Source organism: Sitodiplosis mosellana, unplaced genomic scaffold (assembly GCF_009176505.1).
Source record: "Sitodiplosis mosellana isolate CC-2019 unplaced genomic scaffold, AAFC_SMos_1.0 Smas_scaffold_22, whole genome shotgun sequence".
Lineage (NCBI taxonomy): Eukaryota > Metazoa > Arthropoda > Insecta > Diptera > Cecidomyiidae > Sitodiplosis > Sitodiplosis mosellana.
In genome coordinates, this window is record NW_022595264.1 from 159633 (window position 1) to 187083 (window position 27451).

Here is a 27451-nt window from a genome sequence, read left to right on the forward strand (position 1 = left end):
GACCAAATAATCAAATCGTATACTCGTTCAACAATAATTGGATACCATATTTGAAGTAAAAAACAAATAGCTCCTCAACAAGCTATTTGTTTAACTGAAAGTTTCCTCACATTTGCCTTTTTACGGATTATTTTAAGCAGTTGTTGGTTTCGAAATATTTTGTCCAATTGAACGAGTTGACAATACTTACCTGTAGTGTATATCGAATCAATGACATGTGATTCACCGTATTCATTATTGTATACGGAATAGTAGCGGAGAATAGCAAAGTATTAATATAAAAATACTTGCTGTATGCCAAAGCACTCATTAAAATTGGAATTGAGAAACAAACAGACAGTTCTGTGAGAATAAACATTGCAATATAACAAAATGATTTTGTTCGATGTGTTGCAGATTGTAAATCAAAATATCCCATCGTATAATAAATCAATGCTAGGAAGAAATTATTTTTTGATTATATTTGTCAATAAGAAAACTAATAACATATCTATATACCTGTACAAGTGGTTGAAATACCCCAAATTATTCCAATGTACTTTTCACATTGAAGCTGTGAGGTCTGAAATAATTTATATATGAAATGCATCATTTTTGTTTCGACACAATATTTTTTTGTTATTACCAATATTAACATGATACCATAAAGGTTAATCCCATGAAAAAATATATCAAAATATATATCAATCAAAATTTTTGTCAAATACGAATATATTTTTCTATAGTCCATCATTTTTGTTTTTAATTTGAAAATGTTATCAAATTTGGAATTTCACTTTTTAACACTGTATTCAAGCGACCAGTTTTGTTTATGCTCATGAGTTATTGTTTACCGAAACCTCAATCACGCACATCTGCACAGGATCAATGTAGCTGTTGCATTTTTACTCACAGCTGTTATATGCATGTCCCTTTTATATAGTGTCAATCTGATGCACTAGATGTCAGTATGTGTAAAACTAGCTCACCAAAAAATACATTGTAGTAACGAAAATCCATTTATTTGAATAAATTTAGAGACTTTGACACAGTAAACAATTCACAAATATTCACACATTTATTCAATGAAAATATAGCTACAATATGTTGTGTACTTCCTATTGAACACCTTTGCTATGTCTGTTTCGTTTTGTTGTATTCGTTTTATTCACGCGTCCTGTAAACAACACAACAGTCTAGTGTCTTTACTCTTGTCTTTTTATAAGTTTGCAATTGGACTTCCGTTGACTTTTCCATTGACTTTTCTGTGGTCGTAAATTAGTTAAAACTTACATTTTATTGAATTATCTTTTTATTTTAATTTATTTTGGAGATGTACAATCTTTTTTGTTATTTATAAGGCACACGTTTCTTATATTCATACATCCTTGACCAGGAGTCAGAAGTCAGCCATGCTTTTATTCTTCTTCATGTTTCACTTTTCTTTCTGTTCTTCTTTTTCGCAATAGAATTTGCCATTTTTATTCCATTTTCTTCATCTTTCATTTCTCTAATACATACTATTTTCAACAATTGATTTTGTACTATTCACTTATTAAATAACGAGATGTGCTAATCTATTTGATCAACCGAAATCTTATCCACTCGTTATCAATTTGGTGGGTGTCTTGAGTGACATTCTTGCATGGTCCATTTCATTTATCTTTTATTTACTTGCATAGCACAAAATCTGGCAGATGTGTTTGAAACCATTTCTCTTTTCATATATTCTACCTAAACAATCGACCACCAAAAGTGCCTTATTAGTAAATTCCAAATAGATTTAGTCTGCAGGCAATGTTCAATTCCATTCTTTACTCCATACAAATTGGAAAATGGTGATTTCTCAGAAAAATCTAATCGAACAAATTCGTTTCTTAACTATTTTACTAGGGGAATTTAACTCTTACGAGTTCAGCATGTTTTCTGCCAGTTTGCTTGATTCGCGGAAGTTCGACGCGTTCGTTGTACGTACTGACGCGCACGGTCACAAGTTTACACAAGTTTGTTTATGGTTTTGCGCGTTTTTCAAGTTGTTATTTGACAACTAAAACGCGTTATAAACTAAAAATCGGTTGTTTACGTGTATAAAGATTTTTCACATCCTTTCCAAAAGTTCAAAGATTTATATAATTATAAAATGGACAAAGGAAATATTTTTAAAGAGCTGGAGAAAGTGTTGGGAGAAAAAGTTAATCCAGATAGATATAACAAATGGAACGACTGATGTGTGCGCGTCGTCCAGCTTCATGTTTGCACACGAACTCGCACAAGTTCGCGCATGTTGTTTTAATACGGAACTTGTCAACTGAGTGGAATCATGCAAGTTCTCTGGTGAATGAAACAATTTCGTGCGCGTTTATATCATTTTTTTACAAGTTTTCACGTAGTTAAATCCCCCTAGCTATTTTATCGTTCCAATCATTTTTTTTCGACTTGAGAAAGTCTCTCTAGAGTTTACTTGTCTCAACATAATTTCAGCACCTTCGAAAAATGAGCCAATCAGTTTAAAAAAAAAAATTGTCTATTCAATTTAGATTTAAATTTGGCATGCGTTTAGAACGAAATTCGTTTGTTTTTTGCTATTTTTTGTACCATTTCTTCCGCGTCGATGTTCACAGTAAAATATCATTATCAGTTTATTCATTTTTAAACCCAACGGTCAACGCTGGCCGTCAAATTATTTCTTATTTAACAATTTATTTTAATATAATGTGTGTATATAATAATTATACCACACACGCACATCAAATGTGAATGTGTGAATGATTTTGTTTCCCTACCGAATTAATCACAATCTGCACTTTAGTGTATTCACAACATTTGTAACAAAAATGCTTAGATTTGAGCACGATTTCTGAAATATGTATTGCATCTAACTTTGCGCTTCTTTTGTGAAAAACAAAGGGCGATTTTTGATGATGATCTGACGCTGCAAGGTTTTCTCGATTTCATTCTTCATTCCACCGAAAAAACGGCGTTTCCATCGAGCGCAATTCTTGGAATACATACTGGTTGCTTTCTGGTTGACATTTAATGCCATGTAAAGCATACATGACACACGAGCAGATAGCCTGTTGCTACTACAATACTTCCCAGCATAACGGGGAATCCGACTCTGTTGAAGAGAAAATGGAAAATAATTGGTTTAGAATGTGTAATTGTATTTGCACGCTTGGAAGTCAAGGCCACTGAACACATAGAAAGATTCTTGTTTGAAATTCAGTTAGCATATGTAGAGAGAATCTTATCAAAAGTGGTACGCACTTGAAATACTCAATGAATGTGAATCGATATCCGTGCTGCTCAGCAACGCCAGCACATACGACATTCGCTGAAGCACCAATCAATGTACCATTACCTGTTGAGAAAGAGAAAACGATGTCAATTGTTTCAAATTGAATTTCACCATTTCACATAAAGTAATTTAGCGTAGGCATTGTAACAGCGTAATAGCATTACACGACTTCAGAAACTTACCGCCAAGACAAGCGCCAAATGCCAAGGCCCAAATTAGCGGCTGCAACGGTAAATTCAATGCTTTTTTCTCCGCTAATGAGATAGACACTTTGATCATCATCGTTGTGAGTGGGATGTTATCGACAAATGCTGATGCAATTGCCGACACCCACAGAATAATGAGGACTGCTACAGCCAGTCGAGATTCTTCGTTTACTGTCAAAATGACGGCCTCAGTTTGTGAGCCAATCCAATCAATAAGCCCAAGTTCCGACAAAGATTCCATCAGAACAAACAAGGCGGCGAAAAATAATAGCGTTGACCATTCCACTCGGGCTAAAATCGATTCCATATCTTGACGATCAGCCAAAATCAATAGTAGAACAGCTCCCAACAAAGCCGTCCATCCGAGTGACAGCCGTTGAATATCGGGCACGGAATGTAAGAAGAAGAAACTAATAACGAACACCAATGTGACGGCAGATTTTATCAGCAATGTTTGGTTTCGAATTGGATACTGCAAATAGATGAAAAAACGATAATTATCTTTAGTCGAATGACACAAACACGTGAATTTATTATTGGTCGCCTGCTTTTACCTTTCGCTGCAAATCTTCTAATGTTTGCTTGTAGCTCTCTGGCACCGAACCCGATGAAAGTTTTTTCTTGAGTTGGCGCTGAAGTCTGTTCACCTTCTTGACCAGCGTCTCACGCACCAAATCTTCATCCTTTGAATAGGATGAAAGTGATGCTGCTGCTCGCTGCCAAACGGCAATTTCGTGGCGAAGCTCTTGAATATCTTGTGGTTCAATGAAACGTAAGTCGTTTATGTTACGGAATTTGTAACGTAATTGCACATAGGTTTGTATCATAACAAGAAAGATTCCCATTGACATGTGCAAGGAAAATGTCATGAAGTTTATACCCTGTCAAAGTGAAACGAAACAAATTGTTATTGAAATCGATTACGAGCAATTGATAAAATGAATACAATTCTGTGCTTACACTTTTGATAACGTATGGATTCGATGCAACTATCACATTTGGGGGATCACCTACGGGAGTTACTGCGCCGCCTGAAGAAATGGCACAAACAGAATGTTATTTGAAAATAATCATTTTTCGAAGAATTCAAATTTTCATTTTATGAATTGAAAAGTTCCCAATGTGCTTAAGAATAGAAAGCAAATACGGAAATAAGACGCTTTATCTGATCGCTGCTTACCAATATTCGAGAAAATAATCATTGACATGAGAATGGGCACCGGATTTAATTGCATCACTTCACACAGCCGAATGGTGACGGGTGTCATCAGCAAAACGGTTGTTACGTTATCAAGAAACGAAGACATCACTGCCGTAAACAGGCATAAACAATTGATGAGTGGCCAAATTTTCCCATTTGTAATCTGTGAAAAAAACAATTCCAATGTTAATTCAAAATAGGAAAGAGAACAGTTTAGCATTGCTGAATGTGTAACGTACTTGAAAACATAAAGCTATATCAACATAACGTTAATAACGTTCATGAATCTATCGAAAGCAACATAAACAAACCTCGAAAGCGTAAACGGCCAAGTAATCGAAAACACCCGTCTCCGACAGAATGGCTACTAAAATCATCATGCCAAAAAGCAGAAGCAGTGTCTCCACGTCGATCCAAGACATGAGTAACGGCATGGATGGTCGTTCGTTCATCAACGCCAGAATGGCAATAGCTGTTGTTGAAGCCACCATCGCTGCAAATGTTCGGTGCACAACTTCCCAAATAATCATAATGTATAAGCCCAGCAGAACGATTGCCGCATAAATAACGCCAAGTGATTTGTCGATGGGTGACGGATCGTAGGTCAAGTTAATGGGAAAACTAACTGGCAAGTTTGATCCGATGCGGAGTCGCAGTATGGTGTCATTCTTTGCGATTTGTTCGTACATTTTCTGATCTAAGTGGAATGTATGGGTTTTTTTCACTTCTAGCGCTGTATCAATGTCGGCAACATCCTCGATAATCGGTATTTTCAAGATATTATTGTCGTTTTCGATGTAGGCAATACTGGTATCGTTCTCATCTTCGAATTGAGTGTGCAGCAACTGAACTTGTATGAAGAGAAAGTTGGTAGTGTTACTGTTCTCATCGGCAAATGCACCATAAACTTTAACACCTAAACGAGACTCGAGCGGTACTTCATCAAGAATATAACCTGTGACAACATGGAATGGAAAAAAAATGTACGGTGAGCAGAGATAATATTTCAGACACATTTCAATACTCCTTCGCGTGAGCGTAAAATAATGCTGTGACCTACTTTTGTTTTGGCGTATCGGAACGGCCAACTGATGATGGGTGAGCACTTTTTCATCCTTCGACATCAAAATGCCCGTAAATAAGATCCAAACAGCTACCAACAAGGCTATTTTAATACTATTCAATATTATCTGTGACGTCTGAAAAAAAAACGCGCATTAAAAGAGCGAAAAACGAAACGAAATCGATAAATCACTTGAAAATTTCCATTTAATTTATAGCATAAACAACATTACTTTGATACCATCCATGGATGCCCACCGTAATCACCGAAGGCGAAGAAGAATTGTGTGTGAAATGATAATAAAATCGGAATAAATCACTTACCGTTTTCGGTTCAGCTTCATCAGGCTCATTTGTTGATACACCTGTGTGATGTAAATCCGATAACGTGGTGGTATTTTCCCTGTGCAGAGAGAAGAGAGAACGACAAAATAAAGAATAGAATAAAAAGAGTGTCAAGTAGCATTAAACCAATATTGTTGACGTCAAATCGATTTATTGAGTAAAACACATCAGATCAACATATTCACCCACAAACCAGATTTTTCCATTGATTTGGTTTGATGTGCAATAAATTTTCATACGTTGAATGAGAGTATTCCCAGCGTACACAAAGTGTGCAAAACAAAATCGGATTTAAATGTGATGACGCACGGCAAACCGATTGAAGTAATATTCGATATATATATTCGGAACGAACGAAACACAAACAAAAAACAACTTAAGCCATTCGAGTGAGAATGGAAAACATTGGAAGTAATATACATAATCAGTCAACAAATGTCGTTTGTTGTTATTGTCTCAAGTAGTTGAATTGACAAGCAAAGGTATTTTCAAGTAATTTTCCACATTTTCTCATGCCTTGAAAAAGAAAAACTTCCGTTCATGTGTTGCTAACGCCTCGTGTCACATTAACACATGTTTTCCGTTATTTTGCTTCGCTATCTTTTGTTTGGAATTTCTCTTCGTCAACAGCTTTTCAATGGCATTTTCAATGGTTATTTTTAGGATTCAAATAACCAATTCCAAAGGATAACCCTGACAATAATTCTTCAGTGTCACACATGAATCGTGTGCACCACGTACGCAGAGATTGCTCTCTCCATCGAATATGTGTCATTAACAGTATTGAAAAAAACAAAATGATAATTAAGTCCTTCAGTTCGATTGGATTTATATCTAGGGCGATTCGAACCGTTTCGATGCAAATGTCATCCGCAACAACTCTAAACAATTGGTCATTCGTTCTTACCCATTCGGAAGATGTCCTTTGATTTTTTCGCCATGCTCATTCATCACACTTATCGTAATGAATTCATTGTTCACCGGATGTTGGGCATTATTTGAAATGTTTTCATCGCCCACCGATACATCTTCATTTGGCAATGGATCCTGATCGTCTACACCTAAGTGACCACCTTTCAAATGAAATTGAAAAAAATAATATGTTAACCGCAATTATAATTCAATACGCACTTACACAAATGTTTTTTCAATGTGTCTTCTTAGTGGCGCTCAACCGCAAAATCTCATTGTACATTCCAATTTTATGCCGATTAACTTCTATGCCAATTAATATTCATTCGCTTTCCTGATGCGATCGGACATACACCATATATCAACAACAAAACACAAATTAATTCACATCTCTTTCAACTATTCTGTTTACCTCAGAATCGCGTCAATAACGACCGACACAATTGACAGACTTGTAATTGAAATATCTTTTTTTTCTGTAACAAAAACGTTTACGGAAATACTAATTGAGCGTACAAATGACGTATTTCATACCCAAGTAGAGAAACGTGGGCGAAATGTTATGTACCTGAATGGAAGCGCATCCCAGATAATGGATTGTTTTTTCAATAAGCTTAATCGACTGTTTCAAAGTGTCTAGTTTTTTTTCTCTTTTCTTTCATTCAAATGTTCTAGCGGAATTAGCTCCGCTTGTATTAGCGATTCTCTCAAAGCGAACTGGCTCATTTAGGCTATGTTACCATGAAGAAATCTCAACACATATTCGAATTTTTTCTAACGATTAGTAAATATAGCTTCTTATTTGTTCATATTTGGTAACATAACCAAATGAGTCAGCACACTTTTGGAGTGGAGTATAAAAAAGAGTTAGCTCACAGAAGGCACCTAGAACATTCATTAATAGTTCCTCTTTCTCTTCCAAATGTCTGTGTTTTTTCCAATGAAAATTAACTGAATATTTTCCACTTCGTTATTGAGAGGGAGTGAGAGAGCACGCCTGACCTAATGATGGAACTGAAGATGAAATTTCAATGTCGAATTATTTCCAACCAACGTCGGTTGAAAATCCGCTTGAATAAAGCGTTTCCATTGACAGAATATTTTTCCGCGAAAGATCTTTGTTCTTCCATCAGCGAGTCACTGACAGCGACAGGAGCGCATCGATTTAGAAATAATGCTGGAATAAAATTTTCGGGCGTCATTCAATGTGACGATAATAATTACACTTTGTAACAAAGAATAAGTGCTTCAACATCTTCAACGGGGGAACGTTCTTGTCTTTGTGAATTGATTGATGTAAACATTGTGCGTAAATAAGTTGAGAGGGCTTCCAACGGCTTAAGAAAATGTGAAGCATTGATAAAATTCGTCTCAACACGCATTTTTCACAAAGTCAGTGTGTAACTGGAGAAGAGCATTGACATCAAGATTTATTTTGTCTCCAAAAGTTTTCTTTGTGTACGCCGTTAGAATTGAGTACACGTTCCACTCCGTTCGCAACGCGAATGAACAAAAAAAAAACAACAAGATGCTCCAATGAGAAAAAAAACCGGTATTTCGCAACAGTTTTTTATCCATATTTCTCCATCATTCTATAAGCAAGTATATTTTGCACTTTGTACCACCAGCACGACGGCAAAATCGATTTATGTATATCGGCTCGTTTCGACCTGTAAAAGAGTGGTTTTCAAGCCATGATGATTTGGTTCTGTATTATAGTAACTCACGGAATACGAATCAATGCGTGCCAATAAAGTGTGAAAGCACGTGATGAGATTATGATGGGTTTCGATTTGATTCGATGTAGTGGAAAAAAAATCTTGCTCTGCGTTGCAATAAAACAAAATCTCTCATAATATTGCAATAAAGAAAATCACCAATATTTTCAGTACTTCATGCGTGTATTCACTCAAAAGATTATTTTGATGCGATGTCGTCATACAGATGTGAATGAGTCAAAGCTTGTGTTTGCTACACTCAAATAGCTGTTCTCGTTTTTGTTTTTGTTGTTTTTGTTTTTTCTATTTGATTAGAAATTTCAATGCATACAAGTTTCAAGCACATTATCGCTGCAGCTTAAAAACAGCACATCGACTGGAACGATAGACGATCGTTGTTTTCATTTACCATGACGATTGTCGGTTATGAAACCGTCACATATCGGGCACTTAATTTTGTTTAAAAAAAGGTAAATATTTTTTGAAACGTTACTCTTTTCCTTTCGAGACAGGCGAGAGAAAGAGAGAGAGAGAGAGATTTCATCTGTTTCTTTGTGATATAAAGTTTGACGACCGAAAATAATGCAAGTTGCTTTATTATTATGATGAACGCCCTAAAATCACATTAAACCGATTGTAAACCAGCAACAAAACTTTCATGTAAACTGATTATCATTCGGCAAAATCAAAGTTTTTTTCCGCTTTCGTCGTGGTGTGTGCACTGGTTTATCATGTGTTCATATGTGTGTGCTTGCGCTTGTACTCAAGTGCCGTTATCATGAAAGCATTGATTTTGCACACTCTAGGGGCATATGTACGAAAACGTGCTATTGCTTTATCAACGAAGCAAAAAGAGTTATTATTTGATCAAGTGGAGCGATGATATAGAGTTGAGTGGTCAGCTGAAGAGTGAATCTTGGCCTAATTGCTATCAGACACACAATATTTGTATGACCTTTGTATTACTTCATCGGAATTTACTGCTGCCGCACAGTATTTGTCTATCTTTTTACACGGAAACGATCAATTCCACGAATCACCCGCAAACCGTTTATGTTTTTTTGTTTCAATCGCAATTACAAATGCGCCAATGAATATTCAATAAGAAAGGGAAGTGCACTGCACACGGAAGATGAATTCGACTCGTCGACTGACGGCAAACAACGAAATTATTAGTCAATTGAACGATGGTGTGTATGTAAAATTGTATCGAGGTTATCTCGATTCGCAACCTAATCTGCAATTCATTTTATTTTCATCGGCGTTTATTCGATTTGTTTTCTTTTCATTTTTCATTCAGTGCAATACAAGTGCATTTTTTCGCGATAAAACGATAAGGCAATTTGATAAGGAGTGAAAAAAAAATGAACTAACAAAACAGCAGTTGCATATTCACACAGTTTAGATACTTGCTTATTTAGAGACGTCGTAAAGGAGCGAATGAAACAAAATCGAATTGCATTATGGCATTAATGAAGTTGTTTCTCTCCCGTTTTAAATCACAGGTGTTATAATGAGTCTGCAAATCGCATGCGATCCCTCTCTCACAAGCGCTAAACTCACAAAAAAAAACACAATTGAATCGAGATTGAGATTAGTGGTTGATTAAAATGCTCATGGCCGTTGATTTGTATTGCATCGTTTTGCATACAACAGAATTGTAAAGTTGAAAAAAAAAACGCCTTGACAACGGAAATATGCTAGACAATTCTGCGCCTTTTTATTATGCGTTTGGGGACATAGGGAACAGTTGGTTAAATTAACACTTACCATGAATACGTTCATGTTCCTGACGAAACGATGCTAACGATGGATCCTGACGAATTTCATCGGGTAGATTGGCCCATACTTCGACAGCACCTTGTGTGACCTCACTAATTGGAAGAATCGAATATGTCGATGAATTACTGAGTAAACCTGAATTTTGCTTTTTATTGCTACTGCTGCTGCTGCTGTTATTATTGTCATTAATATTATTCACATATTGCTTATTCTTTTTATTCTTTGACGATGGCTTAATGCACGGTTGTTTCAATTTTTTTAGCAATGGTACTGAAAAATCTTGTAAACGTTCATCGTTTTTTGGTTCCATTTCGTTGCGTTCGTTAGTTCGTGGTCGAAAAAAAAATGCAAACAAAGAAGAGATGAACACAAAAATTGCACAGCACCGATCAAAAATTCATTCACTAACTGTCATTCGCAGCCAACAACTAAACAAGACCTCTTCCCGCAAAAACAAACGAACGTCGCGAACAGATTTTACACCGAGTGCGCCCCACTGTTCATTCACTCGACGCTCACAACACACAAATGATGATTATACAGAAATGAGCGAGATCAGAAAAAAAATTTACACAAAAATAAACAAACTTAAAACGAAGTAATAAATAGAAAGATCGGAAAAAAGACTAATGACTGTGCCAATATACAGAAAAAAAAAACACTAGCACAACGCAACGAGCAGAAAAATAAAATTAGACTCAAACAACACACGGGCAAACGTCGAACGTTGAGAAGAAACGAAGAAAAAAAAACGGCAGCAAAAATTGAATCGTCTTAACGTATCGACTCGGGAAGTTGAACAGTGAATAAATAAAAAATACTACGAAATCTCATTCGCTAGGTTATTCGGTATGTTATGGAGTGTTCAGTGGAGTCGATCGCATTTCTTATCAGTGATCGCATTGCACAGTGAGCAAAGCGACGTCTACTTTCAAACACCGTTTTATAATCGTTTTCTATGGTTGTAGTGGTTTTTTTTCTCTTTCGTTTCGTTTCTTCGTACCAGTTGTGACTCTTTCTTTGAGTGAAAAGTAAAATTAATTAAGTAAATTATCGTTGTAGTGTGACTCAAACCTGTGTGTGTATGGGCAAATGAACTGAAAAAAGAAACTAATCATTCGTTTTTGCAAAAACATCGTAAGCGCAACTCATAACTTTGGCGAATACAGAGAATACACATGCATTGTATGTATAAGCATTAAGCATGCACACACTGAAAATGAAAACTTAACCTTCCTCAAGTTCGAACCTGAACGCAAAAAGTATTATACATAAATACAACTCAATGAACGAAGCAGAAGCCAAACGAAGAAGATGCTCGTCGAAAAAGAGAAGCAACGGTAAACAAATTACGGATCTTATGAGCCACTTTATGTTGTAAATATGTAGTTTTCATTCGGTATATCTGGCATGTTCGCGATGTTTCGGCAAGAGACTACAAGAACAACTTTCCATATTCGATTGTTTCCCACAATTTACCACTTGAGCGTTGTGAAAGAGAGAGAGAGAGAAAGAGAGTAATAAGCACGGTCAAAGTTAAACGTTTTGCCACAGCAATTTGGTCGGTGGTGATTTCACTTTAGCCCAAAACTAATGCAAATCCCATTGAGTCTGACACGTTCGAATCATTTCAAGAAAGCAGTATATCATGAACATGTTTATTTAACTAGCTTAAATTGAAGTACAAACAAATCATCAACACAAAAATGGGCTTAAGATGATAGAGCGAGAGAGAGTGACCATAACACAACTTATAAATAAACATGAGGATTTCCTAGCAATCAATGAACAGTGCTACTATGTGATAATCTTTGAATCTTTGTTTACATAACATTCAATTCATTTGTTTATACATCCAAACAACTCGGTCCCCAGCTTTTTTTCTTCACTATTCACTCAGAACTGACCATTCAATGTATCTAAATGGGAAAAAGCTTGCAATGAATATTATTGCAGTTGGAATTTTTTCAAATTAATGGTAATAAAAGCGAGAGAATTAATGGATTTTCAGAACCTTGATAATTAGTCAATTTCCACAACTGAGAGAGATGTTTATTCACGGCCACGAAAGCTATATAAATTGGAAGTATGTGACATTTATGCATTTTTTTTTTCAACTGAAAAATGACTGTTTTAGCAGCATCAATCGAGCCGAAGTTTCTACATATATTTGTTCCATTTGCAATTGATAATTCAATATTTCACATGGTGAATGAGAAAATGTATTTACATTCTTTTGTCAGACAAACGCTGAAAATAAACTCCGTCAATTTGCATGAAAATGTACTCTAACTAATAGAACTATTTGTGTGAGCTGTCTGGAATATACTACGTAGATCTTCTTGGAAATCATTTTAAAATTGCCCTTTTTATGCACACACCGACTTATTTCGTATAATGAACCATATGATTAATCGTCAAACGAGTGTACATTATGGAGTAATCGTCTAATGATGCGTAGAAAAGACGATGTGTGTAGCTGGCCAAAACCCCAGCACAATCACAGCCATTCAATGAAGCCATCACTTTATAGGATAATTTGTGGCAATGAACTGTGATTGCCCAAAATGACATAATGGTCGATTCATTGCAGAAAAAAAAGTCATGCTGAAAATACATTTGACTTTTTTGTAATTCATCGTAAACATTGTTTTGTAAACAACTGTTTGTCATCAAGATTATGGGAAAAATCACTCTTGATTTTGTTCTTTATCGATGCATTTGTTCTTGGAATGAAATCACAGTTGTTGTTTCTCGTTAAATTCAAAGGAAACTTCTTATTTTGCATTTTAACGCGATATTATTCATGCAGATAAGAATAGTTCGAATGAACGAAACGCATAAGTTCGCTGGTAGCGGTTCGCTATACAAAATAGTCAATGCAACAACACATCTCGAGTACGAATAATGAGGATTTATGTCACAATACAAAAGGTAGTTGATGCAATCAGCAATGTGCAGCAGCTGTTTTTCTTTCTGTATGAAAATGCAGCGGCTATTTTTAACATCAAGCAAAATTGCGTAATTGAGAATATGATTGACGATTGCTAATTGAGGACTAACATTGCTTATACTCTGTTTTTTTTTTATTTACGTTTGTGACAACTCCATATGTGGCTTTTCGCATAAAAATAGCGCGATAAGCCTTATGTGCTGTGCGCGCTAAAAAAGAAGAAGAGAGTGGATTGAAGTCGCGCAATTGCAATTCATCAAAAGCGAAGATGATGAAGATATGCAAATGAAACTGAATCTGAAATCGTTCCCATTGTATTCAATTGATTTAAATTAAAAGATTGACGCGCGCTGGAACTGATCAAATGTGTGTCACGTGAAAACGAAAGCCACGTGATAATTGAATCATTAAAAGTTTGTGTTTTACGCTTAGAATCTCTAGAATATTGCTCAATTTTCGAGTCAGACATCGATATTTTCTTCGTCTTAGCAACGAGTGTTTCACAATCAATTGTGGTCTTCTTGTTCAGCTGCGTGCTGTATTAATTTTTGGAAGCTTTAATCTCTCTGATGCGACGGCTGTAAATTAAATTGACCAATTCGATGGTATGGCCGTAAATTAAATCGACAACAATACTGCACCGATAAACGATTTTATGGTTCAAGCTAATGAAAAACAATTTGCTTCAATTTCAATAGACATACGACATTTCAATTCACACCTGCAATCGGTGTTGATTGATTAGTTCTTGACGCTGAACATTAAACGAAAATCACGTTTCCATTAGGTCAATCACTTCAAACAAAAATTGATAACGAACAAGTCATTGCATTCAGATAATGTTCATTCAACAATAAACTTCGTTGTAAGAGTTGAACAACTGATTGAATTCATTGACTTTTGGTTACATGAAATGTTTTACGTTCACTCAGAAACGTGTGTAGTACACAGTGTGTACGAAAAATAGGCAAGTTCAATAGACACTTTCTGTTGACACTTATCGAAAAGCATTCAAAGGAAACGTGAATTTCCCAGTGGATTGGAAAAGGCAGTCATGCGAATCGAGTACAAGCATACCTTTAGTGCAAAAGCATTTATTGCTCTCCCTAACGCAAACGCCATCTATTCGGTGCGAACATGAAAACAAACAAAGTGACTCCAGCTGCCAACCGATATATGAATCGGTGGAAATGAAGGCAGTGTATAAAAAATATGCCGAACAAAACGAACCACAGCGTTTCCTCTATATAGAGATGTTGTTGTATTATAACTCTGTATGGATCAGTTTGTTTGTTTTCATGTTCAAACTGAACAGATGGCGCTCGCGTTAGGTGAGGCAATAAATGTTTTTGCACTAACCGTATGAGTACAAGTGTCGACCGCTTAGGGTTGATTGGAATTCAATCAGTTTAATAGCAATATATCTAGCAATGTTGCTTGATTAAAGGGCAAAGTAAAGAGACCTATCACGAAGTGAAAGAGTTGATTAATCTCGATGTTTGGATAATGCGTTTGTAACTTTTATGAATCAGCTTATTATTACACACAATGCAGTCCGCAAAATGTATTCCATAAATGAAAACATATTTTTCCGATAATTCCATAAGTCAACGCACAGCTCAACTCTAACAAAATCTACCTGAAAAATCGTATGGACTCTCACAAGATGGTGTAAATTGCTAATTTCAAAGATATTAATTTCGTTAATTAACTGAATTTGAATAAATCAACAATGAATTGGTATTTCCAGTGGCATTTAGCAAATTATGCACTTTTCGGCCAATATATTTTTTGTACCATCAATTTGCATTTTTTTTCTATCATTTAATAGATGGCATATGATCTCTTGATGTGTGTGGAAAAACCCATTTAAATTTCAGCTATCAAAAGAGTCGAATCTTTGAAAACCGATTGATTTTCTACGTTTCTTTCGTAGAAAACCAATCGGAATAGTTTATATTTCTGATTTCCACAATATAGACGTGGATGATTTAGTATCAGACGCAATAAAAGTTAATTTCAGAAGCTCCATCAAGTCCAACACGAAAGAGGCGTTAATTAGCTGGATAGTTTTTAGATCAATTGCGTGCGAATAAATTATTCATCAAGCATGTAACGAAATTAGATTAGCGCAAAGAAAAAGACTAATGAAGTGGCACTAATTCGCTTCAAACAGACACACATACATACACACACGAAAAGTGCATTCCAATATTGCACCCTACACAATCTGTCTACCTCTTTTATTATCTTGCTTTGTCATTTGGTCACTAGAATTGACACCGTCAATGCGACAGTAATGAGTGTCAACCTTTTGCATGAGATGACGATTTTGTCGTATGCATGCATTTCAACACATATATTTGTTTCGAAAATCAGTCGACAAACCCAACTTTGTACAGATTTTTCGTTTCATCTGATGATCCGGTTTTGGCTGGTCGAATTCAGCCAAAACACACATTTACCGGATAAAATTGAAACGTTTCTGCACGTGAAACGAATACAAATCAACGCAAACGCGTATCAACGATGGCGATGATAATCATATTGTATTAGTACCTGCGTCACCTTAGGCGAATGAGAGAAACAGATGAATTAAGTGCAGATGAATTAAAAAAAATGCGAAAAATCGGTACATCGTTGCATGCCACCTGAATATTTAATTAATCTCTTCCAACTGATTTTATCGCTTGCGGCGTATCAATCATGTGTAATAAAAAAAATTGTCATTTCAGTCGAAAAATCACTTTTTTGTTTATTCTTATGATCGCGTGCTTGCAATATTAACATTCTGATGGAACCACAAATCAAAGATTGAATCAATACGATTGCATTAAACCAAATTAATTATTGCCGATTTCTTTTTGTTCGAATATTTGTGATGGTGTCAGCACAAAAAAATACCTGAGCTTATTGTCTTACCTTACGCTTGGATATGAGTCCAGGCTTCTGTTGAAATGATGTCGTCGCAGTAGATATTTACTAGCAATTTTCACTTTCATTATTGTCTGTGTGGATTTCGTTTGGCCGGTGAGAAAAGAAGAAAAGTGTTTGCACTAATTCAAAAGCCGTCTTGAGCTCATTGACGTTTTATGGCTTTTGTCTAACAGCCTCTAATTTAAATTCTCACTCGTTATATATAGTTCTCTTCATTTGATCCACTAATCACATCGATTCGCTTATCATGAACGCACAATAGTCATAAATCATTTTTTTTTTCATCGAAAAATGATCAAGTGCTTTGTATTCACATTCATTCGACCCTTATTACAACTGAAATGGGAAAGACCTATGTGAATCTACTTTCATTTCACAGCTCAGCACAATCAGATTACATTGCCACGTAAATTCAAAATGATGGATGCAATCAGCGCCATCTTTTGTCTTACGTCAAAACAACATTGTATACGTAAAATGCAATACGTATTGGTAAATGTCTCCACAGAAATGATATGACGTTTGGCGCGTTTAGCGATGTTGGAACTAGTACTAGTTTGTTTGTTATTTGGGACTCTTGAATCAGTTGATCGAAATTGTTCTATTGCTACGGACTTCGCGAGACACGGTTTAGTTGTACGAATTTGTGTTTTTCTTTCTTTCTTCCTTTCACGGTCTTCCTCAACGTCAAAAAAACAACAACAAAAATTGTAATTTCTTTTAACCCATTTCATTTTGTTCTGGTGACGACGCGCTAATAAAATTACCGAAATCATAAATTTAGTTGGATATTTTTGTGTGACGAATGTTAAACCGAAAAGGCGATAAAGGACAAGTCCCAAACTTTTGAAAGCTGATCGTCTTATGTCAAAATCAACAATTCCAGACGCACTCTTGAAGTTCTTCAACATAAGAATGACATAAATAGGCAGGAGCTTCTGAGTTACCTGGGTTGGTACGTAAGAAACTCGATCGTGTATCTGACATAAAAGTTACGTATATTACATCATGTAATTTACCTATGAAAAATCATGTAATTTACATGAATTTGTAAGAAACCCTGAAGAATGATTTTTTCATAAAGAAATAATGTAAAATACCAAATATTTAGGATTAAAATTGGTGTTTTAGTTTAATTCTTTCCTTTCTTTGTGTAAAAAAATGAATTTCAAAGATGAATAAAAAGTGAATTGAGTATTTTATATGTGTCATTTCATATTATAAATAACGTTTTCTATCAACTATTTATGCAAATATTTGCATATTGGTTCGATAATTCTCCATTTCCATGGAATAAATGCGACTATCAGCATGAATCCAATCCGCCGTCTTATATTTCCAAAAGAAGTTGAAATTTTTTGCTAAAAATTTGTTATATTGTCATTCAAATAACACATAAAAGTATGCAAAAATTCATTTGGCTACGCGTACACTTGATAACACTGCGAAAAACCACACTTTGTTTGAGAAATAACGGGTGGTTTCAAACTTTTGCATGAATAGTGTATGCATTAGCAAACGCTGGAGAACGAGCATGTGTGTACTCTGGACAGTGGACACTTCTTGCTTAAAAAAATGCTTAAAAAAATCGAAAAAAGTCATTTTTTATGTATAACCCTCTACATTTTCGAGCGTTTTGGAGTTTATTACATGCGTTGAGGTTTCTTACGTAATAAACGTAAGATACATGTTTCTTACGTAAATTACTTACACGTCGCTCAAAATCCGAAAATTTACCAACCCAGTGAGTTACCCAACGAACGCAGTTCAACCTTATTGTCACATATACACAGAAACCGTTCGCTCGATGAACGAACCGAGTAGAAGGCGAATGAGTGTAGCGCGCACATTCTCTTGCTTGTGTTTTCTCCGTTGTTGTGTCTTCGTTTGTGCGTTCGTTAGGTAATTCAGAAGCTTCTACGTATTTATGTCATTCTTATGTTGAAAAATTCTAAGAGTGCGTCTGGAATTGTTGATTTTGACATAAGACGATCAGCTTTCAAAAGTTTGGGACTTGTCTCGGTTACTTTTGACCACCACTCGCTGAAAATACCGAAAATACCTACGAAAAAGCAACAACACTGAACAATTTCACAATGAAACCTCTGTATACGCAAATAAACCCAGAAAAACAACCAGAATTATAAGCTGTTTGTAATGTGTCGAAAATGAATGAAACACACACCGTTGGAATTTTCAGATGAAACACATTTATAGACAATGCATACGAGATTCGGGAAAAAAATGAAAATGAATGTGAAGAACACAAACCAGAATGGCGAGAATGGCGAGAATTCTGGATCCGATGGCCAATAGCTATCGTATATAGTGCACATCAATTCATTCAACCATGAATGTTACTAACGTTACTAATCAAAATTATTCAATTAATCAATTACTATGATTATTAAATAAAACAATGGCATTTTTAGTGTACTGTTTGTTTCGTCTTTTTTGACTTTTTTAATTAAGTTGACTCAAGGCATACATAGCGCACATCACTTTATGGTTTGTAAACAATGCGAACGTGACAGTGACAGCCGGTTTACGTAAATACGTAATTGTGTGTTTTTTTCTGCGTTTTTCTCCACGTTGTAATGAAGATGTGGAGAAAGACGTGGAGACATTCACGCAGAAGAAATAATGAATTATTCCACAATTTTGATAAAAAAAAAAAATGAAATAATGTTTTTTTTCAGTTTTATTATTGAAATTTCATTGTGATAAATTTGAATGATTTTATTGATGGTTTTAGTAATGTTTTCAATGAAACATGTGAAATGGAACTAAATTAAGTTCACCGACGAGATCTGAGATGGCGCGGTCGATTGGCCTACTCGCGAATAAATCTCCAATCCCATACAAGTCAGGTTCGATTGGTTCAGCATATTGTATTCGAGACAGTTTATTGCACCGGCGCTTGCTTGTTGAATCATTTTCAATTGCGCGACGCGTTGGACAACTCTATTTCAGATGTGTCGATTTCAATCGTTTTCTCAAGCAATTATTACGCTTTTATCTCATTAATAAAGACCGATAAACTGGTTTGAACCAGATTATCGCTCGACAAAGCTATTTTTAGTTTTATTGCTTTACGATTTATTTATTTCGACTTTTTTTTACTTACACTCTTTCTGCAAATTGGCAGGTGAGAATGGTGAATCTTCATGGATTTTTCATTTGATAATACAAAATGTTCAGTTATGGATAGTTGCCAGTGCTAATTGGTTGAAATTACCGTCTAATTTTTCGTTTATGTACCAGAGGTTGCAACGGGACTTTTTTGGGACTTTCTCGGAAAAACATTTTTTGTGTACACAACCATTTTACGACTGCCAATTGTCAATCGTAATATTTACAAAAGACGGAAATTACGGCTATAAATCATAGCTGTTGTGTTCAAAATCTGCAAATCGAACTCAATCAATACCACAATGTATTCCATTCAATTTCACAATTTCGCCAAAAAAAATTTGTTTTCTCTTTGAATGTTATCGAAAGTCAAAGGGTACATCGATAAACAACGTAAATGCCCAAATCGCTTTTCTTCTTTCGACTGTAGGAGTGGTGTTGTGCAAAATGCATTGTTTCTGTGCATGAACAATAAATTGTGTTATGATTATGGATGAACGTTTTTATTGGTCCAATCAAATGGCAATTCAATATCAAGTTCAATGTCTTGGTATCGGAATCGTTGCAACACACATATATCACGTCCAATTTTCACCATCTTTGACTCCAAGCACTCGACTTGAACACGAAAACGCACGAAACAAACGAAATTGGTCTAACTTTATTAGTTCGAACGTAAGTTATAAGAGCAATATCAATTATTCACGGCGTTGCACGTGAAGCGATTGGCATTTGCTGTGTTTTCATCTATTTATATTTTGGACGTAGGAGCTTAAGCTAATTGACACGGTGTTTCGGTTGACCGCAGCTTTACACCGTTGTTTTCCCTTCAATTTCCGTAAATGAGCAATATGCATTAGCTTCACTTGAGTCAGAGAATACCGAATCATCATTGGTGACCATACTCGACTTTATTTTGAATTGAATGAAAGTAAATCCGACACATAAGCGTGTTTACTGCAATGTAATCGATGTAATGGATTCACTTCAACATTGAACTTGCTGACTGATGAAAGGAAGAACAAAAAAGCGGAGCACCAATCCAAAATCAATATTTTTTCTTTTGAACATTGCCAATGGATTGATTCCATTGAAATCACAGAGTTGAGCATGGTTAGATCGCTTAAATTGAGTCGATTACCGTATAAGATACATGGCCGGTTTAATAAGCAGCCATCATTTGAATGCACTTGCAATTTCATAATCAAATTATCTGAATGAATGGCGCAGTAGCACCGACAATCCCATTTACTTTAAATGATATGTAATAGGTCTTTTTCAACCTCCACGATATTTTTTTGCTCTACAAATTTCTCGATGAGTTTTTTATGATTTCTCTCCATGGCTTTAAATTGGTTTGACCTTGTAATGTGAAGCTTTAGTTCGTTCGCAAATCTGCTCGGCTCAGCCCAGGAAGAGAGAGAAAGAGAGAGAGAGTGAGTAGCTTTACGATTTGCGACCAGTATAAAAGCGTGTGTGTTTCAAAGAAAGGCGCTTTTCTTCGCTTATCATCTTACATAGAAACGGATCCGCGTATCTTCCATCTTTCTGTTTATTCCCTTTTGTCGAGATTCAATCAAAGAAGTTTTTCATCTATAAATACCGGCCATCGTCATTTTAACATTTTCCATTGGTCCTGAGGGCGTGTTTGCCATTTTCCACCGAATGAATGCAGAGCATCTTAGAGAAAATCAAAAATAAAACGTCTTCAGCCTAGAAATGGGCCCATTCAAAATAAAATGGAAAGCAATTTGCAGCCATAAAATACTTGAATTCTTCAATCGTATTGTAACAAGCACCCAACGACAATCGAAGAAAAAAAAAACACGTAACATTTACAGGTAAACAAATTTTGCCGTCTTAAGCAAAACACTTGAACGCATTCCATAAATTGTGTCGAATCACTGAGGAAAATTTTTGGCATTAATTTACGGTTTACTGTCTGATTACGCGCCGGAAAAGATTTATAAATGCGAGAAGCTGTTTGAAATTCGTTTAGCACGAACGAAAAATGACCATCTATATTTGATGAGTAAACACGTTTACTTGATTTCGCCGTGTACGAAATGCACCGAAAGTGAAAAGTGTGCACCAAAGCATTATCATAAATTACTACTTATCAAGATAATTTGGTGTTTTGATTGGCGGCTGCGTCATCGAATGTGAACATATGAATATGTTTCACATGTCCAAAACTGCAAGCGCCTCAGAAAAACGCAGGAGAATCAATACACACGGAACAATTTTGCGTCGACTAAAAACCATAAATAATTTAAACCATATACAAACGAGTTTCCCGACTGCGAGTACACACCCGTGCATTGAAAACACACTTGTGGATTGGCCTTTTTCCGTTGTACGTCATTTCGTAGTGATATCGATTATGCCTGCAACCAACTGACTAAATCTCATTGATGTCGTTCATCCATTGTCAATGTCAATGTGTGGCAATTTTTCATAAAGTTATTGTTAAACGGATTTTTTTCCGTATTCTTTTCACATCGATAAGCGCACATTTTTACCATGGGTAATGTCATGAGGCAAATGTAAGCTGAATATCGATTTCAAATCAAATACAGTAGCTTGAACAATTTTATGGTCAAACGTTGTTTTTTTTCTATTTAGGCAAACCATGTGAAATGTTATTACACTGATCTTGTCAATGTGCGGTAAGGGATCGTGACTTTGTTGAAAAACGTGCTAAAACGCGATTTCTCTTATCACCTAAACAAAGCGAAACAACAAAAACGAAACATTCACATGAGCCAAAAAAACATCGGTCGTGAATCAGCTGCTTTTGGAAAGGTCCAGCGCTTATTAATCTCGGATACAATCAGCTGATTTCTTTTTTTTTTGTTGCAAAGAACTACTTTTTTCATTCAAAAACAAATTGAAAGGATTCTAATGTCGATCTTGGATTTTATCAAGGCTCCCTGATAACAATACAATTTTAACGTACAATTTGTTTCCTACACACTTTTTTGCATGATTTTTAAGGCAATTTACCATAAGAGCATTGTTTGTTAAACAAATACACACACAATTTTAAACTCACTGCGAAACACAAATATTATTAGTTCATTTCAAAAATAATCACATCTTTTTTATGAATGTTTGCTATGAAATCGTCTTTAAATCATCCGGAGGAATATTTGTCGTTCTCTAAGAATTTTCTCTAAGCAAGCACACGCAAACAGAACGGTTTGCAAGTTGTTTACGTCGTTGTCGACTCTCGCACGAGATGTTCGCTACCGGAAAGCAAACCGAAAAAAAATTGGATATGTCTACTGCCTATTCGAAGAACGAAAGTCAACTGAGTGCTTGGCTAAACGGTTCAATTTGATAGAGTAACACAAAAACTGGAAGCGCTGCAAAAATAGCGACACACCAACAAAAACAACAATAACGCGCGAGAGAGTTCTTCAGTTGGAAATTCTTTGGCTTGCATATGCGCAATATTTGTGGATGTACATTGTACAACGTAGCCACACTACATAAATGTGTATTGATAACAACCGACAACGACACACACAGCGTGTAGTGAGAGTGAGAGTGAGTGCGACAGCTATCTACTATGCAGTACGACCGACGCAATCTGAATTAAATTTAAAAAAACGGTTCGAATGGAAAAGCAAGTACAACAAACAACATCAGCTCGAGTGAGTGCAAAAATTGTTCCTCCTACAGAAAGCGCTGGGCGAGCAAACAAAGTTTGTTTTTACTTCTTATTTTTGTGAATCAACATAAAGAAAAGAAAAACAAATCAACAATTCGTGGATATTAAAATTAATGAAAGAAAGACAAAGAGGGAAACAAGGAGCCCACACGAAATGAAAAAACGGAAAATTTCTTTCTCTTCTGCTGAAATGGACAAATACACACAAGAACAAATTCAGTTGCGATTACAAATGTACAATTGTATTACGTGTTGCGACTCAAACATGATATGATGTCGCATGTAGGAACGGCGAATGCAATTAATGTAATTCATGTTTTTTGCACTCTTCAGCAAATATGCAATCCAATCGACCAATACATGCATTCAACTGGTTGTCGTGTGATACGACGCCACTTAAACAACAAATATACAATGCACTTTTGCCTATAAATCGCCTTGTCTCGGTCATTTTATGTGCTTATTCGCGCCGCACAGCAATGATAAAGCGCGTACGCGCTGAAATTGTACAGGAACATAACAGCATCAACAGGCAAACAAACTAGTTCCAGTGAATGCGGAGAAGAAAAATCGAATTCATGGTCCAATGGCAAGGCGCCTGATTGTTGCTATTGCTGCTGTTGCTGCTGTCACTCCCGCCTGTTTGCGTCTGGCTCATGAAATCCAGAGTGACAAACTGGAATTTTGATGGTGGCCCTTTTCATGCTTCGTTTTGACAGAGAAATGTTCACGCTATTTGGAATGTTGATATGGCTTTCATCTGTGAGATGCGGGAAAATTCATCGAATAAAACGATATTGACTTAATATTATTGCCCCAGTCCTTTGAAGCATGAACAAAGTTTTTATCATATCATTTCCTAGAACTTCGTTCCAATTCATTTTTATGCTCTCGTTTTTCTCAACGGAATCGTTTATCGAATTTATTTTAAACTGTGAATCCTCATTCGAATAAGTGTGTTGTGATGACAACAATTGCCAATAAGCCCACGGACTTCTCATGAAAAAAAACAAACACACTGTTTTTTGGGTTGTGCGCGTTGTTTTCGGCGTCGACTTTCTCACGCGAGCCCATAGAAAATTCCAAGTAATTTTGATTTTCAATATTAAATAACATAAATATCATACGTGATATGTCCGTTATACGATGACGGAACATAATGGGAACGGTTTGACGCGTAACTTCTGTTTTCGTCGTTAATTTCTACATCGAGCATAATTTACCCTCAAACCGATGAAAAAATATTGAATAACAATTTCATCGTCGATGAAAAATATTTATTCAATAACATGAACGTAGAATTTTTTATTCTATTTTTAACCTTCAGGAGTGAATCTTCTCATCTTGTGTACGTAATATGCTCCGTGTTGATTGAATCATCCTAATTTCTTTTAAATGAAGACGAATTTATAATTAGTACTGTGTGTCTGTGCCCATGCCCGTGCAACATTTTGCTCTTCATGAAAATTCATTATATACACATGCCACAGATCCAGATTGACTTGTTATTCTCACATCTTGTACACACTTTGCGTTGGTGTTGATTGCACAACCATTTCACCCAAACGAGTTAATGATATTCCACACTTAAATCGACAATTTCAAATACAGTCAACCCAAACACGATGTGAACTTTCACAGTCAACAAAAGAAGAGAGTAAAGAAAATCGACATAAGTCAACATTTAGATGAGTTTTTATACCATTGAAAGCGATTCGCATTTATATCCAGTTGCCTTTGTTCGGAATTACTTTATTATCTTACGCTTGCGATTGCTAATTTGGTTAGAATGTTACGATAGATGCGGCGATTATTAAACGTCTCCAAGCAATTTCATGGATCCTTTACGTTTGAAAACCAAAATGAATATGAATCACCCACAAAAACAATGACACGCATATTTTTCATGCTCTAGCAGAATCGTTGTCAAAGAGTAGCAAAAGTAATGACTGCCAAAAGCCGTTGTGACGGATATAAAAACATCTGCTAATAAAACTGCCCACAAATGAGAAAACATTTTGCAACGTGTGCGATTAGCCACAAAACCGAATTTCGGATTGGATTTCAGGCAGAGATAGCTAACTCACTAAAATTCACTGACTAAATACAAAATTTCTATTAGAAATTCTAATAAGAGAATTCTGAAAATAAATCAATCATTGTAAAATGATCCGTTTTTCCATTAGGCCATGAAATTGTTTGATCAACAGTACTTAGTCGATGAAAATAATAAGAAAATATATAATTATGGAAATCGAAACACAGTAGAATATTCCGAATGAAAATGGATTTCATTCCATTCTCGATCGCCTTCCACTGATGTTTACGCATCGAATACGCATTCCCGATTAGTCTGAGTGAGTAAATAAATGTGTATTCACTGAAAAGTGATTCAGTGAATGCGATAAATTGCCGACGCTATCACATTTGTGTCGTATTGCGTTGTGAAGACCCATATTGCTGATGCTGACACCAGTGTGAGATGGGATAATATAATAAAAATTCTAATTAAAGAATGGTGCGGAAAGTTTCCGGAATCAGTTTGGGCGCTTTGAAACTGGGCTAATTAAAGCATTTCTATTTCCATCGCGTAAACAATTCACCCCAAACACATTTCGTGCGATAGAGTTCATTGATGCAGAAAAAAACTATCATGGTACACCACCAGTGAGCTATAAAAACGTCAACAGCTCGTCCGAAAATAGAAACTTATAATTATGATCTGAAAATATTCTATATTAATCGGTTGAGTGAAAAATCGAGGGCAAGGTCGCGGTCGTTTTGCACAGAATACCTCGCATAGATACGGTTTTGATGGATTCCCAGGGCGTTGAACGCAAAATCTTATCATTTTCGCAACCTTTTGACATCATCAATGTAAACGACCTACATTCGCATGTTTTTTTTTGTTGCTGTGATTAATAAAAATTTGCACGCCATGTGAAATTAATTAAAACACCATTCTCAAAGCCAAAAACAACAACAATCCTTCATATTCTGGCCAAGATGTTTCATTTTGGGGTTTGTTTGCCAGCCACGATTAACTCATTTGACTTGGGAATTATCAACAACAAAAAATAGACATTCATTCGAAACCGCAACACCATGGCGCACTCTATACCAATGAATTTGATAATCCATGCAGGAGCTGCCGAGCCAGTGCCGATGTATATAATGAATCACATCGAAATTTGTAGTCGATACACACTCAAATGTTTTGGAGCAAATGCAATCGCAATAATAGAAATGGATTTTGTTTTCTCTGCTTTGTTTTGACATTCAGTGTCTTCCATGAAATTAGTTGTTGTGACTGTTAATTACTATATTCGAAGCTATAATTTCAAGTACGCATACTCATGTAATTAAGCATGATCAAAATTAATAAAACAACACTTGAAATGACTATTTTGAACGATGAAATGATTACCAACTGACGACAATAACAATAACAACAGTTTTTTTTTGCAGCAAAAACTAAATTGCACCAAAAGGGCAACACTATTGTTTGAAAAAACCAAAAATGGTTGAATTTCTTTGAACAAAAATGTGACTTACTAATGAATGGAAGACGTAGAAAAATTGGCATCTTCAAAGACGGTCTGCAACGATGATTCAGTGGTATTGGTGCTGGTCTCCGAATAAAAGTCTCTCTCCGAACGCGTTGACGATAACAATTGATTCGGTGGGCCTTTTGCACGTAAACTTGTTTTCGAAGGAGCCGACATTTCTTCAACTTTCGTTTCTTATTTGAATTGCGTAGCTCATTGACCACTCAATCGTAGAAAAGGCGATGGAGTTTCGTCTAAAATATCGAAATCATTTTCTTGATTTTGAATAAAAAATAGCATTCAAACAGTATCAAAAACTCGTCCTGTTAAAACTGAGCCCATCGATTAAAAAATGCACTCCAGAAAAAAACCCTTCTAAAATTTATCAAAAACCAAAAGAGCATACTGCAACAATCGATTACCGACCGAAGACAAAAAATGGAATTTATTTTTATTCAAGCGAAAAAGAGCGAAACGAACATAAATTTTATGACCACGATGAACCGAAAGTCCGAACAAAAATTTCTAATTGCTATCAATGCGGTGGCACAAGCAAAAACACACTGAGAATCATTTTACGTTTTATGACACTTCAATCCACTAGCCCGTGTGTAGTAAAAAGGTTTGCTAGTGCTTTGTGTTGTGTATATTCGACGAATAATAATCGGCCGTATTTTAAAAACATAAGCACACATTACCGTT

The 27451-nt window shown here is 35.7% G+C and overlaps 1 protein-coding gene across 9 annotated transcripts; it reads right to left on the minus strand.

The window, feature by feature from the left end:
* Positions 1–975: 975 nt before the first annotated feature.
* LOC129568802 (P protein) lies at positions 976–27408 on the minus strand. 9 transcript variants are annotated; one of them, XM_055447094.1, is made up of 13 exons: positions 27230–27408; positions 26757–27003; positions 10492–10595; positions 6999–7164; positions 6071–6149; positions 5745–5883; positions 4996–5639; positions 4664–4847; positions 4444–4514; positions 4038–4364; positions 3460–3955; positions 3247–3340; positions 976–3097 (listed from the first exon to the last, which is right to left on the minus strand). In XM_055447094.1, the coding sequence occupies exons 2-13, from the start codon at positions 26924–26926 to the stop codon at positions 3013–3015; spliced, it is 2559 nt and encodes an 852-aa protein (XP_055303069.1). In that variant the 5' UTR covers positions 26927–27003; positions 27230–27408; the 3' UTR covers positions 976–3012. The 9 variants fall into 9 exon arrangements, with proteins under 9 accessions (XP_055303069.1, XP_055303067.1, XP_055303068.1 ...); XM_055447092.1 differs by having other exon boundaries at positions 27176–27363; XM_055447093.1 differs by having other exon boundaries at positions 27172–27363.
* Between the last annotated feature and the right edge of the window lie 43 nt (positions 27409–27451).

What these genes read in the sequence shown, in the direction of transcription:
- LOC129568802 (XM_055447090.1), bottom strand. Translation starts at nt 10,813, where the DNA reads ATGGAACCAAAAAACGATGAACGTTTACAAGATTTTTCAGTACCATTG. An exon ending in TCCGATACGCCAAAACAAAA is followed by an intron (nt 5,640 to 5,744) that starts GTAGGTCACAGC and finishes ATGTTGTCACAG; the next exon opens with GTTATATTCTTGATGAAGTA. An exon ending in GATTATTTTCTCGAATATTG is followed by an intron (nt 4,515 to 4,663) that starts GTAAGCAGCGAT and finishes CCATTTCTTCAG; the next exon opens with GCGGCGCAGTAACTCCCGTA.